The following is a 16,318-nucleotide window of genomic DNA, read 5'->3' as shown; positions in this document are numbered from 1 at the left end:
AACACGACTGCTGTTGTTAAGTGCCACTGAGTCGCTTCTAACTCACAGGGACCCAGTATAGGGTTTCTCAGTAGTGGTTGGTGGGTTTGAACTTCCAACCTTGTGGTTTAGCATTCCAGTGTTTATCCTACAGTTTCACACCAGAACCCAACATGACCATTGTTGGTAAATGCTACTGAGTCGATTCTGACTCATAGCGACCCTGCATAGTGTTTCCAAGGAGCAGCTGGTGACTGAACTGTCAACCTTGAGGTTCAAACCGACCTTGCAGTGCATTATCCTGCGGCACCACACCAGGACCAGCCACCAGTAAAATCATGAGCACTGAGTCCTTAGTGAGTTTCTCTGATATACAACATTTCACACATGTTGTTGCAACTCAGGGCTGGAGGAACACAATGTGTTTTGTGTGGCTCCATTGAAAGAAGCCTTTTGGAAGCTTCAGCCTGGTTCCTCTGGACTTCACCCTCTGGGCCTTTTCCTTTGCTGATTTTGCTTTATGCCTTTTTGCTGTAATAATTCACAGCTGTGAGCACAGCTGTATGCCGAGTCCTATGAGTCCTCTAAGTGAACCTTGGGGACTCTCAACACAAATGTCAAATACCTAGATTTGAGAATGACATCAATTAAACTGATTATAGACATGCTGCCATTTAAACCTCAAAAAAGGTGCGGGGAGTGGGCACCAAGCTGCCCATCTCTTTAACTTATGGAGGAAGCAGCTGAGCAGCTTGTTTGTCAGACAGGTCTGAATTTCTAATCCCAGCTCTTGGATGTCTCTCCTAACCAAAGGTCTTAATATTTTTAAAAAATGTAAAATTACAGAAATCAAAAACAGTCTAGTACTGGTATGCTAATCAACATACAGATCAATGGAATAGGATTGAGAGGCCAGAAATAAACCTGTACTTCTATGGTCGGGTGATTTTTGACAAGGGTGTTAATTCCATCCAACAGGAGAAGAACAGTCTCTTTAATAAATGATGCTGGTCTATCTGGATTTCCACAAACAAAACAATGTACCTGGACCCATAGCTCACACGTATATGAAAACTAATTCTGAATGACTCAAAAACCTAAATGTAAAAACTAAAACCATAAAAAATTCTTAGAAATTACCATATTTTATGCAAATAATGTTTGTTCACAAAAAGCTATCCTCAAAAAAAATTAACATAGTGTGCTTACAAAAATACCTTGAGCACACTATGCTAATTTTTTTTACAGCAATATTTAAAAAAAAAAAAAAATTGTCACAGGCATTTACAAAAACACCTGGCGGTGCGGGAAGTTGGAGGGGGATGTGGAGGGGGCATAGTGTGGTTGGGAAATACATGGTAGAAGGTACACATTATTCGTGTAGAAATATAACATTGAGCATTTGCTCTATACCAGGTAGTGTGTTAAGTGCTGTACTTATTTCACTCAATCTTCTGAAAAACTGGGTGATTGGCAACCTCATGAACTTAGGCTGGAAGGTTAAGTAACTCACTTGAGCACACACAATAGAAAGTGGCAAATTCAGGATCTGAACCTGGGTTTGTTTGATTCCAAAGCCCGTACTCATGATCACTATGAGATTGTTGTTGTTGTGTGCCATCGAGTCACTTCCAACCCACAACCACCTAGGGTTTCCAAGGAGCAGCTGGTGAGCTTGAACCACCACCGACCTTGGGGTTCAAACCAATTTTGCAGCCCAGTGCATTAGCCCACAGTGCCACACCAGGACTCCACTATGAGATTATGAAATGTTAAAAATCAGCTTTAACAGTTTAATTATAGGTGTGACACAGCCTCATTTAGCATGTGGAAGGCCCTATCCTAAAACTTGTGAGAATCAAAATAAATACAAGGCACCGAGTCCTTCCCTCCAGGAAAGGTACTTGATCATATAGCAGAGCAGTGATGATAAGGCACAAAGTGCCCACATGTCTGCAGTATTTGCAGTTCAGTGTAATGTAACTAGCAAGTTTACCTGATGCTGGTTTTCCTGTTTTTCCACTGTACTTAACTTCATAAATTTTCTCAAATATGGATATAAGTTCTCTGACAGCTTCTTCCACATGCTTACTTTTATGATTCAAAATATCAGCCCATTCTTTGGTGTATGCCTATTAAATAAAAACATGATTATTAATTACCCAATACTTAAAAACACTGTGAAAATTATTCATTTGACTTTATAAAACTATAATGGATTTCTCTTGGAAATAATTGGCAATGCCAGTAGCATAATATTTCAGATCCAAAACTGCTAACAGCTAAGAGCGCCATTGTTTAGACTCAAGCAAAGGAGAGGAAGGAAATTCAACATCTGTGTCCTTCACCTGACTCAATCACACACAGAGGTCTACCTTCACATTCATGTGGGCAAAAAGAAAGAAATCTGAAGGAGTAACTAGAAGATATCAAAAGTTGAAAATGACAAGTGTTTTTTTAAAAAGGGCAATCCAAAGTCTTACTTTGACATTTAAAGGCAATAAGTTCATGGTAGTGTAGTGGGTTATATGTTGGGCTGCTAATCACAAGGTCCGCAGTTTGAATTCACCAGCCACTTCTTGTGAGAAAGATGAGGATTTCTACTCCTGTAAAGATTTACAGCCTTGGAAACCCTAAACAGGGTCAGTATGAGTCAGAAACGACTCAATAGAATACAACCACCACCAAAGTCAAAGTATTCTGTATCAGGCATCAATTTAAGAGCTCTACATATATTAACTCATTTAATTAAACAATAACCTTTTGGTATAGGTAGTATTATTTTGCCATTACACAAATGAGCAAACCAAGGCTCAGAAAGGGTTAGAATTTGTCCAAAAGTTTGAAACCAGCTTCATCTAATTATAAAAGCAAAATAATCAGCAAAGGCTTTAGAAAGAAGCTGAGAACTAGTCAAATTTAGAAAAGAAAACTAGATTATAAAATTGATCAAATCTTTTGGTACTTGCAGGATGTACACGCATTTTAGAAAATAGAAATCTAGGAACAATGAATAGACACCTTCAAAAACACATCTTTGAAGGAACCAGAGCCTTTTTATGCAAACTTCTTTCCAGACAAGCCATGGGAGACCATGTGTTCCATTTGTGGCCACCTGAATTAACGGTATACTCCTAAATTTTCTGTCCCCCATACAGACCACCTCATCTGTATCTGAACGCATTCTCATCTTTTTTCAATCTCATAGGAAGCAGTATTCTTTCTTGTACCCAAAGACATTCTCTGATCCTCCCTACCCCTTCTAACTTTTCTGACCTTGCTCCATCATTCATTCATTCATTTCATCATCTTGATTTGTTGAATGCAGTGCTAAACAGTGGAATGAAAATTATGGACAAGAGTCATTGTCGTCTACTAGGCACACTGAGTTTTATACAAGTGGGCACTTCCAGCTAAAGGTGGCAGATTGGGCACCTGTTCATCTCCACTATCTCCCTGTAACAATCCACTAAGAAGGGAACCAGACATGCTAATCATGTGACTCCCAGGGTAGATTGAGCACTCATATTTATCTCAGCCCTCCTCTGAAATCTCCTGAAAATCCAACGAAATAACAAAGTAACATTTGAAAAAGAACATACGGACTAGGACAAATAGAAAAACTCTTCTGTATGTTTACATTAATATATAGTAATAATGTAAATCAGATTCAACAAATGATGCTGAGACAACTGAATAGCCACATACAAATGAATGAAGTTGGACCTCTTCCTAATGTCAAAAATAAAAATCAACTCAAAATGGATAACAGAACTAAGTGTAGAACTAAAACTGTAAAACTCTTAGAAAAAAACATAGACATAAATTCTCATGACCTTGGATTGGGTTAAGTTTGCTTACACCTGACACCAAGAGCAATAAAGAAAGATAGAGCAATTTGGATATCATCAAAATTTAAAACTTTCATGCTTCAAAGAATGCCACCAAGAAGGTGAAAAGACAACAGAACGGGAGAAGAATTTTGTAAGTCGTATACCTGAGAAGGGACTAGTATCCAGAATATCTAAAGAACTCTTACAACTCACTAATAAAAAGACAAATAACACAATTAAAAAATGAATCTGAATCTAAATAGATATTTCTGAAAGAAGATATACAAGAGGTCAATAAGTACATGAGAAAACATTCAACGTCATTGGGATGGAGAGAATGCAAATCAAACCACAGGAAGACTAAGGCTGAAAATCACAGGGTAACGCATGAGCAGGCATGTAGGCTTGCTGATGACCATGTTGGTCTACTGGTGAGTGGAAGAGGAGTAAAGGCAGCAATGAAGAAATGGGTTAGCCTCGATGGCTTGATGATCAGAACTCAACTAGAAAAAAAAAAAAAATTTTTTTTTGATAAAGGAAATGAGGGTAAATTGCTACAATTTGATGAATTTGACTATACTTATAGAGGTAGTAACTCTAAATACCAACAGAGAAGGAAGGAGTCTTCACATCAAGTATCAATGCTATCTCCTCTGTATACATGGTCGATAGGGATGGGCAACTTAGACATTGGCTACCTAAAACGAGGGGGGCGATAAAGGCACAATGTGACTGACTTACAAGGTTTCAAGAGGGCATTTAGTTTCAGAGTGTGTAAGGGAAGATACAGTCCCCACTGAATAGTTTTCATCTTGTCTAGATGGGCCTGGTAAAAAGAGATGGGGATAAGATTCTTATAATTCAATAGTGAGTAATTGTTATCATGACTAATTGCAACTGTCACAATTGTAAAGGTAGAAAGAAGATTTGTAACAAAAATAGGGAAGTAGTTAATCTTACAGTCCAGAAACAGAGGACCCTAGGACCATCAAGAGAGAAGAGCACAAGTGGAATGGGGGACCTTACCCAGAGAAGCAGTGACACCAGAGATGGGGACATGGAGAGAGGGAACAGCTGAGGACTCTAGATTCATGGTAAGAGAGGAACTGAGAGTTGGCAGCCAGGAGGCAGACTTGCAGAATGTGCCCTTTGGTGGTGTAAATTATTATATATGCCTGAGAGTTAAAAAAAAAAAAAAAAAGAGAGAGAGAGATAAAATGAATAGAGAGAAGTATTGTTAACTGATGGTACATGGAAAGGATTATAATCATTGTAATGAAACAAGGCGTATGATTTGTTGAAGGTAAAACTGATGATCTGCCCTGTAAACTTTCACTCAATTCACAATAACACCATTAAATAAACAACAACAACACAGGAAGAGAACACTTTAATTCACTACGATGTCTATAAACAAAAAGACAAATAAAAACAAGTGTTGACAAGGATGTAGACAAATTGAAACCCTCACACCCTTCTTGTGAGAATGTAGAATGCTGAGGCCACTTAGGAATACAATTTGACAGTTCTTCAAATTATTAAACATGGAGTTACCATATGGCCTAGCAATTCCACTCCAACATATACAACCAAGAGAAATGAAAACATACGTTCACACAAAAGCTTCTTCATGGAAACATGACACACAGTACTCAAACTGTGAAAATGACCCAAATGTCCATCTAGTTGATTTCAACTCATAGCAAGCAAGCCTACATAAGACAGAGTAGAACTGTCCCATAAAGTTACCAAGGTTGTAAATCTTTACAGAAGCTGATTGCTGCATCTTCCGACTGTAGAGCAGCTGGTAGGTTCAAACCACCATCTTTAGGTTAGCAGCTGATCACTTTAACCACTCCACCACCAAGGCTCCTGTATTTCCTCACAATGAAATAATATTCATCCATGAAATGGCATATGGATGAACTTTGAAAATATTATGCTAATTGGAAGAAGCCAGTCACAGAAAACCACATACTGTACTCCATTGTTATGTTCTGAATAGGCAAATCTATGGAGACAGAAAGTCAATATGTAGTTACCAGGACCAGAGCAGGGGTTCAGGGGAAATGGATGGGAAGTGACTGCTAAAGGATACAGAGGTTCTTTTGGGGGTGATGAAAATATTCTAAAATTGACTGTAGTGATGGTTGCACAGCCCTGTGAATAAGTGTACTGACTAGTACACTTTAAATGAATTTATTCAATGGTATGTGAATATATCTCAATAAAGCCATCAAAATAAAAATTGGGGGTTAACAAGATATGAGAAAGTGAAGACAGCTTGTAGAGAACGATTTAGAGAAGTTTGATTGTGAATGAGAAGTGCGGGGAGATATAGGAAGGTTTTTTCATTTTGATGTCAAGGAAAGGACCAGAACTGAGAAGACAAAGATATAAAAGAGTGAGAGGAAGCAAGGTTGCCAAGGAGGCAAGGAGGCATGGGAAATAGAGACTATTTGCATTTGAAATCGAGATCATTTGCATAGGAAATAGAGACCATGTGAAGGACCTAGATTCTGAAGAGGTAGGAACTTTCTCCATGGAACCAGAAGGAAGAAGAAGATGAATGAGAAGCAGTAAATCACATGCCAAAAGCTCTGATTGTGAAAATTGCTATCAGGACTTTGCTTTAGAAAACTATAAATAATCCCTGCCATGCTATCAAGACCATCTTGCAGATACTCCTGATGCTGGTTATTCTCCCCTTTACCACTACCCCCAACAACAACAACAATCCATTCTTCATTCTTTTCTGTCCTACCCTGGCTGTGACTCTGGGGCTCCCTTAATGTCTGTCTTCCAGTTGGGTATGATCCAATAAGAAGAACCATCAGAAGACAGGAGAGCTGAAGAGGAGAAAGTGTGCGGTATTTCCTTCCCACTTCTTCTTTGCTAGGAGGTTGAATCTCTGACAGAGACTCTATCTCTCTACAAATTCCACTCCTACAGGATGAGCTCTGCCATACGATCACACCTTTTACTAGAATCTTCTAGTAAAAAAGCACTTCTAGAGTAGTTCTTCCTCCTCTTACTGGTTCAGCTTTAGCAAGGCTAGTGGCAATGACTTCCCATCATTGCTGTTCCCGACACCCTGCTGAGCTCTTCACTGATACTGTCCCATGCACAGTATCCCCAACTCCAACGCCTGAATCATGACCAAAGAACATCACAAAGAAACGTCACTGGATCCTTGCTGAATTTGGGCCATCCCACATAATCATGACATCTCACACTGCCATAAATGCCAGGGACAAGAAACAGAATACACATTTCACTGCTGAGAAATGTCGTGCATCAGCTGAAGACTCAGTGGCCCAGTCATCTTCTTCTTCTCGAAGCATAAAAATAATGTCACTGCAAAACAGACTGCAAAAATTTCCTCTTCACAGTGTCAACATCAAGTTGAGGCTATGCAAAGTAAAGCATCATGTTCAAGACAAGGGCCCTACCTCTTCTTGGGAGACTAAGCTAGTCCATGAGGACTAAGAACATTCCTACAACTCAGTGAAGAGCAGGCTGTGAAAAACTGTGTGAAGAAATAATGTGAAACAGACTGAAGAACTGCCTCAGGGACAGACTTGGAACAGACTGATTTATTATTCTTTTTCTTTCTGTTTTTAATTGAGATCTAATTTACATGCCATACAATTCACCCTCGTAAGGTAAAATTGTAAAGTAAAATTCACCTTGTAAAGCCAAATTCATTAGTTTTTAAAGAGCTACACAACCATCAGCGCTTCCTAATTACTCTAAAAACAACCCCCAAAATGCTGGCAATCACTCCCCAACCTCTCCAACCTCAGTCCCTAGCAACTACTAATCTACTTTCTGCCTCCATGGAGCCATGATAATTTTGTTAATGGAAAATTTAATATTCTTCAATGCATCAACTAGTGTTTCCTTATTATAGTTTGAATGCTCATATTTCCGTAAGTTTCTATGCCATTTCTTTCTCTACTGAGATACAACAAATATGTTTCAGGCCAGGTTCACTCAGGAAAACAGAAACCACACCAGCTATTTCAGTCGAAAGACTCAGGAAGAATTGACTAAATAATATGTTAAAAGACCAACAGAGCAGAAAGGAAAACCAGGATCGTAACTACAGGAGGCAGCTCCAGTAGAAGCTAGAGTTGGAAGTCAGGGAGCTGTCCAACCTGAGCAAGTACTGCAGGAGTTCAGAGAAGGATCTCATGCTGCTGATGCATCTGAGAGGCACCCTGAGGCTGGTTCTGAGAACACTAGAAAAAAATTAGGGACTGGGTCAACCTATCTGGGCCAGGGTGAAGAACTACTGCTTCTGCGATGGGTTCAGGAAGAGAAGGCAGAACAGAAAGGTGCTAGTTTCCTACGGACAAAGCCAAAAAGGGTGCCAACTGTATTAGGGACTGAACTGTGTCCTTCCCCCACAAAAAATAAATGTGTTGCAAACGGTGTGGGTTAAGCTGTAAAATAAGCACTGGATTGCAAGGTTAGTTTGAACTGCAAGTTCTGCAGTTCACCCTCACCAGCTGCTCCTCAGAAAACCTACACAGTGTCACTATGAATTGGAACAGACTCAACAGGACTTTACAACAACAAGCAGAAGCCCAAGTGGCACCGTGGTTAAAATGCTCAGCTGCTAAGCATAAGGTTGGTAGTTTGAACCCACCAGGTCCTCTGAGGGAGGAAGATGTGACAATCTGAGAAACCCTACAGAGAAGCTCTACTCTGCTACAGGGGCATTACAAGTCGAACCAACGTGATAGCCACAGGTGGTTGTTTTTTAATGTCATGTTTCCAAAATTGATTTCTGCCCAAGATATTATCCAACTTGTTGTGTCATTACAAATCCTATTCTGCCTTCCCCAGAAGGGTCCACCTGGCGGCAGGTTTGCAGAAAGTGCAAGCGACTAACCAGGGCATTGTGATGGGAATAGCACTCTTCGATAGTCCACCCCTATAACGTGACTTGGAGTATGGACTGACCACTTATCTAACAATAACTGTTTCTTCCGTTGTGCCATCAACACAAACACCACATTCTCCCTCAGTCTATCCTAATGTCACTCCTGTTTCTCTTTCTATGCACAGTTCTTTAGTTTGTGTGCTAAAAGGAAATTATCTCCTGTAGTGTAAGTTTTCCTCGCTGAGCATTCGATGTCAGAACAGTTACAAATATACACTACAGAAGATGGTCTTCACTGTAAATGGAACAAAAGGAAGGAAACTGATGTGGAAATCCCCCTACTCCTAGGTTAAGACCTGAGACAAGTACAAATGGTCAGATTTGAAAATGAGAGAGAAGAAAATGGCAAACCAGGAAACTCTCCCTCACAACCCCTCAAACAAACACTCAACCCCAAGACAAGAAAGAGATTTCGTCTAAGGAAAATGTCGCTTGCTGAGAAAAAGAAAACAAGAGAGCATTTGAAGGACTCTTTGTCCCAGAATAGGAGCTCTGGTGCGAAGACTTAAGCATTGGGCTGCGACCCTCAAGGTCAGTAGTTCAAACCACTAGTCACTCCACTGGAAAAAGATGAAGCTTTCTGCTCCCATAAATATTTATTTTGGGGACTCCTATGGGGTAGTTCTACTCTGTCCTACAGGATTTCTGTAAGCCTGAATACACTCGATGGCAGTGAGTTTGCTTTTGGTCTTTTGGAGGAGGCAGGGGGCTCCCAGAATAACAAGGAATTCAAGACACAGCGAAGACAGGAAGTGTCCCTGGTTAATAGTGCTGCAGCCCACCTAGAAGATAATCAATTCAGGTTGAAACAAGGGTTCAGAGGGTTATGAAGAGAGGTCTCTTGTGGGGAGAAAAAAAGGGATTCTGACATAATAGTACATTTGTGAGAAGAAAAGAGGCAATTAGAAACCCAGGGGCAGTAAAAAGTTGGATAATAAAAACTGCATTACACAGGCATAAGATTATGAGTGTTATTTATAATTACTGTAGAACTGAAAATAATAATGTAACTCTTGAGAAGATGAGGGAAGAATGGTAGAGGATAGGGTCAAAGAGCTTTTAATAAATGTCCATTTATTAAAGTAGTAACAAAACGGTACAAATTTGCCAACTCAAAAAATGGTACCTCAAGTACATGGTATAGAACTGTAGAACTAACAATACAAGAAATAATTCAAAATAAAAAGTGGGTACTTTTAGTAGCACTCAGATTATAATGTCTAAGTACCAGTATTCCACTGGAAGGAACCAGGACTTGCTGGAGAAAGGGCTGGTCCCAGATCTGGAGCAGGAAATGCACAAGATGAGCCTATAGTTCCAGAAACAAGAAAGCTCTCAAAAAAGCTCTCTTGGAGTCCCAGAAAAAGCACAGGAGGCAGCCTGAATGGTTCCAGTGGACACAGAAGAGACAACTTAAAATATCAGATAGAATAACGGTTCTAACAGTTTGAAATCCCTCAAATATATACAAACCCATACATTCACAATTATACTTTAAAAAAAAATTAACTGAGTGGTTATATTCTTGTTAAGTACCGCCGTGTCGATTCTGACCCATACAACCCTGTATAGGGTTTCTGAGGAACAGCTGGTGAGCTTGAACCACCAACCTTGCAGTTCAAATGGCTTTGCAGTCTGGCATACTAACTCACAGCGCCACATCAGGACAGGAAGTTGCTATTCAATAATTCATTATTCTGAAAATGGCTATAAAGGGAAAACAGAAACAATGAAGCTGACTTTTCTGTAGATACACTTTTTCTGGGTAACCAATCAGTTAATAAGGGAAAGCTTTTAAAGAAACTCTCATAGAAAGATTTTAGCTTGCCCTGCAGAGCCTTTGCATTGCACAAGACCATAGGTGGAATCCTGATCATCACCCAGAATCTTCTGAGGTAGGACATTCCCACGTGAAAGGACAAGCAGACCAGTCTGGAGCAGCTAGAAGAAGAGAAGATACTTCTTGAAAGAAAGACCAGTAGAAAAACAACAACTACAGCAGTCCAATTGACTACTACAAGAACAAGCAAGTTGTTCCCCAGGGAGCCATCAAGGCAAGTGGTCAGGTCCCCCTTCCAAGACTGAAACTCAAATGGAATACACTAGCAGGCATATGGTCCTGCTGCTGACCAAGTTGGTCACCAATAAAGGGAAGAGGGGGGGAAAACAGCAATGAAGTTGTGAACTAAGTCCAACCACATTCAATAGACTCCTGTTAACCTGGATTGAGACCTGTTTACCCGGCGTTTTGCCAGGCCTTGGGGCTTCTTGGGCCGGGGGCGGGGCCTTGGCCCCAACCACTTGGACCGGGTTTTGAGGCTTTCGCTGATATAAAGAGAGGGGGGATGCACAAGAACACCCACACTTGCAGATAGTATCCATTTGACCTGGCATTAATGGCTGGATGATCAGAACATGACTAGAGGAAGAAAGAAGAGGGATTTAAAAAAAAAAAAAAAAAGGAGTAACCCACTATAAGTGAATGATCTTGACCTATGCTTGTGGATGCAGTAGGACAAAGGAGTGGGCAAATCTCTACAGTGAGATTCATTCCCACCCCCTTGGTACACAGGGTACACAGAGAGGGGAAGCTTAGACATTGGCTACCCAAAATGGGGGGACTACAAAGGCAAGAAGTGACTGGCTTACAAGCTTTCAATAGGGAACCTAGCCCCAGAGGATACAGGCAAAGGTAGAATCTCCACTGAATTGTTTCCAACCTGTCTGGATGGGGTTGATAAAAGGTGAGAGGGAAAGCACTCCTGTGGTTCAATAGGGAATGATTGCTATCAGGTCTGACAGTGAATGTTGGGAAGGTAAATGTAAATGTTTGGTAACAAAAGGAGGGGAGCGGCTGATGTTGCAGTCCAGGAGCGGAGATCCCTGGAACCATCAAGGGAGAAAACAGAAGTGGGAGACCATATCTGGAGAGGCAGTGACACTAGGGATGGAGGCAGAGGTGATGGCGTGGACAGAAGGAGCAGCTGGGGACTCTGGACTCAGGGAGGGGCAAGGGTTGTGTGCCCATGGCCGGGGGGAAGGAGTGTGGGGTGTACCCTTTGGGTGTTTGATGATGCATGCAGGAGATTGTGATCATTGCAATGAAACAAAGTACAATAGGGTGAATGTAAAGATAATGTTCACCCATGTAAATGAACACATAATTCACAATAAAAACTTAAAAAAAAAGAAAGAAAGATTTTAGCCCAGGTGGTGCTATAGGATAAACACTGGACTGCTAGCCTTAAGGTAAGCACTTCAAACCCACCAGCCACTCTGAGGGAGAATGATGACGCTTTCTGCTCTCTTAAAGATTTGCAGCTTCAGAAACCCCTTATACAAAGTTGTTATGAGAGGAGAGGTAGAGTAAATAATGGATTAAGGCAACAATCATGAGAGGCCTTAAGTATTTCACGGAAAAAAAAAACCATGGTATTATAAGCTAATGGAATTTTCCATGAACTTTTGAAATCCTTACTGTCAGGTAAAAAAAGATTGGTGGAAAACTTTACAATGATAGATAAAACTGGCTATACCTGAGTCTACCGATTAGTCTTAATATCACTAACAGGGAAACATCCTGATTCCATGTGCCTCCTTATATGATACAATAGGAAATACATATTATCACCTATGCGATATTCTTGGCAGAAATAGAAAAAAATAAATTGAATCTGAGCGAATAATTCAATTAAAATTTACAGGAACTATATAATTACAACTTACAGGAAATTCAGGGGATAAAGAAATATATGTCAATATGTTAAATCATACTACTAAATTTGTAGTCAGCAAAATCTAGAACACGGAAAATTCTACAAGATAAATAATCTCATTTTTTCAACAAACAAAGAGCATTAAAAGAAGAGGAACAATTAAAAGAGACTTAAGAGATTCATCAATTAAATGCAATGTATTAACATTGTCTGGCTTCTAATTCAAACAAAAGAGCAAACAGTTAGTCTGGAAGCTTCTCTGAAACCTTTTCAGCATTCTAGCAACACAAAAACCTCCTGATAGAGGGATGGTAGCTATGTATGAGGCACATTGCATGGAGAATTCTACCACTGAACCAACTTGCTGGGATCTTCAAAAGAACAACTTTGTCCTCTAGAATCTGAGGATGTAGGGGCTGGTATCTGCCCATGTCCAAGTAATCCTGAGGCTGTAGGTTGGCTGGCTACCCAGCCCCTAAAGGTAAAGAGATATCCTTGAGGAAAAGAGGCTATACTTATATAGAAAGTAGGGCAAATTGGTTTTCCATTCAACAATCCATATACATTTTGATTTGTGACATAATTACAATCCCCAAAATATAACTCTTCCCACTTATTCCTTGTGTTTACCATTTCCATTCATCCTTCCTTCCTAATTCCTCCTGCCCTCTAAGCTTTATCCCTGGGCAAGTGCCCTTCTTTTATCTCGTGTGACTGGTTGTTCTGAGTGCCAACCTCCTTGGTGTTATTATTCACCTTATGTTGTTGTTAGCTGCCATCAACTCATAGTGACGCTATGCACAATGGCAAAACACTGCCAAACCCTGCACCATCTTAATAATTGTTACATTCAAACCCATGGTTCCTGCCACTGTTTCAATCCAACTCCATGGGGGTCTTCTCTTCATCTTGACCATCCACTTTACCATGATGTCCTTCTCCAGGGACTAGTTCCTCCTGACAACATGTCCAAAGTATGAAAGACAAAGTCTCACCATCCTGGCTTCTAGGGAACATTCTAGCTGTATTCCTCTTAACATAGATTTGTTTGTTCTTCTGGAAGTCCACGATACTTTTAATATTCTTCTGCAGTCTTTGATCTTCATCAGTAACTGTTCATTATCACAATCAACACTCATGAAGCAGCAGTCAAGAAATCAAATGACGAATTGCATTAAGCAAATCTGCTGTACAAGACCAGTTTAAAATGTTCAAGAGCAAGTGTCAGTTATATCATCTGTACATTGCAGGTGGTTAGTGAGTCTTCCTCCAGTCCTGATGCCATGTTCTTCTTCATATATTCCAGTTGCTCCGATTATTTTCTCAACATATAGATTGAATGTTGTTGTTGCTGCTGTGTGCCATCGAGTCGTTTCCAATCCATAGCAACCCTACATAGGGTTTCTGAGGAGCGGCTAGTGAGTTTGAACTGTTAACCTTGTGGTTCAAACCTAATTTGCAGTCCAGTACATTAACCCACAGCGCCACAAATAATTATGGTGAAAGGATACAATGCAGGTGCACACCTTTCCTGATTTTAAATGATTCATTATCCCCTTGTTTTATTCTAACAACTGTATTTTTGTCTATGTACAGGTTCCTCATGACATAATTTAATGCTCTGAAATATCATGATTCACAATGTTATCTATAGCTTGTCATGATCCTCATAGTCGAAAGCCTTTGCATAGTTAATAAAGCACAAGTAAACATCTTTCTGATACTCTCTGCTTTCAGCCAAGATCCACCTGACATCAGTAATGATATCCCTAGTTCCACATCCTCTTCTGGAATCCAGCTTGAATTTCTGGTTGCTGTCTATGTACTACTGTAACCATTTTTAAATTATCTTCAGCAAAATTTTACATGCATGTAGTATTAACGATATTGCTCGATGATTCCCGCATTCCGCTGAGTCACCTTTCATTGGAATGGACACAAATAAGGATCTCTTCCAATCAGGTGGCCAGGTAGCTGCCTTACAACTTTCTTGGCATAGGTGAGTGAATGCCTCCGGTGCTGCATCAGTTTGTTAAAAGCTTTCAATCTGTATTCTGTCCCTTCTTGGAGCCTGTTTTCCACCAATGTCTTCAGTGCTGCTTGAACGTCTTCCTTCAATACGATTGGTTCTTGATTATATGCCACCTCTTGAAATGGTACCATTTCTTTTTGGTACCATGACTCTGTGTATACCTCCCATCTTCTTTTGATGCTTTCTGCGTCATTCAATATTTTGCCCATTGCTATTGTTGTTAAATGCAGTCGAGTAGTTTCCAACTTATAGTGTCTCTGTATAGGGTCTCCAAGGAGTGGCTGGTGGATTTGAACCACTGACCTTGAAGTTCAAACTGACCTTTCGGCTCAGTGCTTATCCTACAGCGCCACTATAGAATACTCCTATAGAATACTTCAGTATTGCAACCTGAGGCTTGAACTTTTTTTTCAGCTCTTTCAGCTTGAGAAATGGTGAGTGTATTCTTCCCTTTTGATATTCTAACTCCAGGTCTTTGCACCTTTCATTATAATTTTTTACTTGTTTTTTTGAGCTACCCTTTGGAATTTTCTGCTCAGCTCTTTTACTACTTCATTTCGTTGGACAACTTTAGCTTTTCTACACTCAAAAGCAAGTCTCAGAGTCTCTTCTGTCATCCATTTTTGCCTTCTCGTTCTTTCCTGTCTTTTTAATGACCTTTTGCTTTCTTCCTGTATGATGTTCTTGATGTCATCCCACAACTCTTCTGAACTTCAATCATTAGTGTCTAATGCATCAAGTCTGTGCTTGAAATGGTCTCTAAATTCAGGTAGGATATATTTAATGTCATATTTTGGCTCTCATAGATTTGTTTAAATTTTCTTCAGCTTCAGGCTGAACTTACATATGAGCAACTGATGGTCTGCTCTACAGTCTGCCCTTGGCCCTGTTTTGGCTGATGATATTGAACTTTTCCACTGTCTCTTCCCACAAATGCAATCAATTTGATTCCTTTGTACTCCATCTGGTGTTTAAAAGCGTATCTTCAATGGATACATCGTTGGTCTTGCAAAAGTCTATTATGTAATCTCCAGTATTACTGCTATCATCAAGGCCATATTTTCCAACTACGGTCCTTCCTCTTTGTTTCCAACCTTCATATTCCAATCACCAGTATCAATGCATCTTGATTCATGTCTGATCAACTTCAGACTGAAGATGTTGTTAGAATTCTTTAGTGTCATCATCGCTGACTTTGGTGTATAAAATTTGAATAAGATTAGTTTCAACTAGACTTCCTTGTGGTAGTGGTGGTTATGTGCCGTGGGGTCAATTCCAACTCATAGCAACCTTATAAAGGGTTTCTGAAGCTGAAAATCTTTACGGGAGCAGAACACCTCATCTTTCTCCCATGGAACAGCTGATAGTTTCGAACTGCTGACCTTAAGGTTCACAGCTCGATTTGTAACCACTATACTACCAGAGCTCCCTTAGCCTTCCTTGTTGGTGTATGGACAGTATCCTATCACAGACAGCATTGTACTTCCAAATAGATCTTGAACATTCTTTTAGATGATGAATGTGATGACATTCTTTTTCAATTTGTTGTTTCCAGTATAGTAAACCATATGTTTGTCTGATTTCAATCTATTTCATCTCCCTAATGTCTAAGTTATCGATCTTTATACATTCCATTTCATGTCTTTCAATTTTCCTGGATTCCTACTTCATACATTCCATGTTCTGATTATTAATGGATGTCTGCAGCTGTTTCTCCTCAAAATGAATTATGTCCCATCAATGAATGGTGATCCCAAAAGCTTTACTCCATTCACATAATCATAGTCAACTCTACTTTGAGGAAGCA

General features: G+C 39.9%; 1 protein-coding gene across 2 annotated transcripts in view; it reads right to left on the bottom strand.

Annotated features, from left to right (window-relative positions):
* DNAH8 (dynein, axonemal, heavy chain 8) overlaps positions 1-16,318 on the bottom strand; it is a 391,134-nt gene that overhangs the window by 297,121 nt on the left and 77,695 nt on the right. For both annotated transcript variants that reach the window (XM_006860428.1, XM_006860427.1), the window contains one exon: positions 1,976-2,111. In XM_006860428.1, coding sequence (XP_006860490.1) covers positions 1,976-2,111 — 136 coding nt within the window. The remainder of the gene's footprint in view (positions 1-1,975; positions 2,112-16,318) is intronic.

The sequence above is a fragment of the Chrysochloris asiatica genome, unplaced genomic scaffold, assembly GCF_000296735.1.
Source record: "Chrysochloris asiatica unplaced genomic scaffold, ChrAsi1.0 scaffold00038, whole genome shotgun sequence".
Taxonomy (NCBI): Eukaryota; Metazoa; Chordata; class Mammalia; order Afrosoricida; family Chrysochloridae; genus Chrysochloris; species Chrysochloris asiatica.
This window is presented reverse-complemented; position numbering and strand designations above follow the sequence as displayed.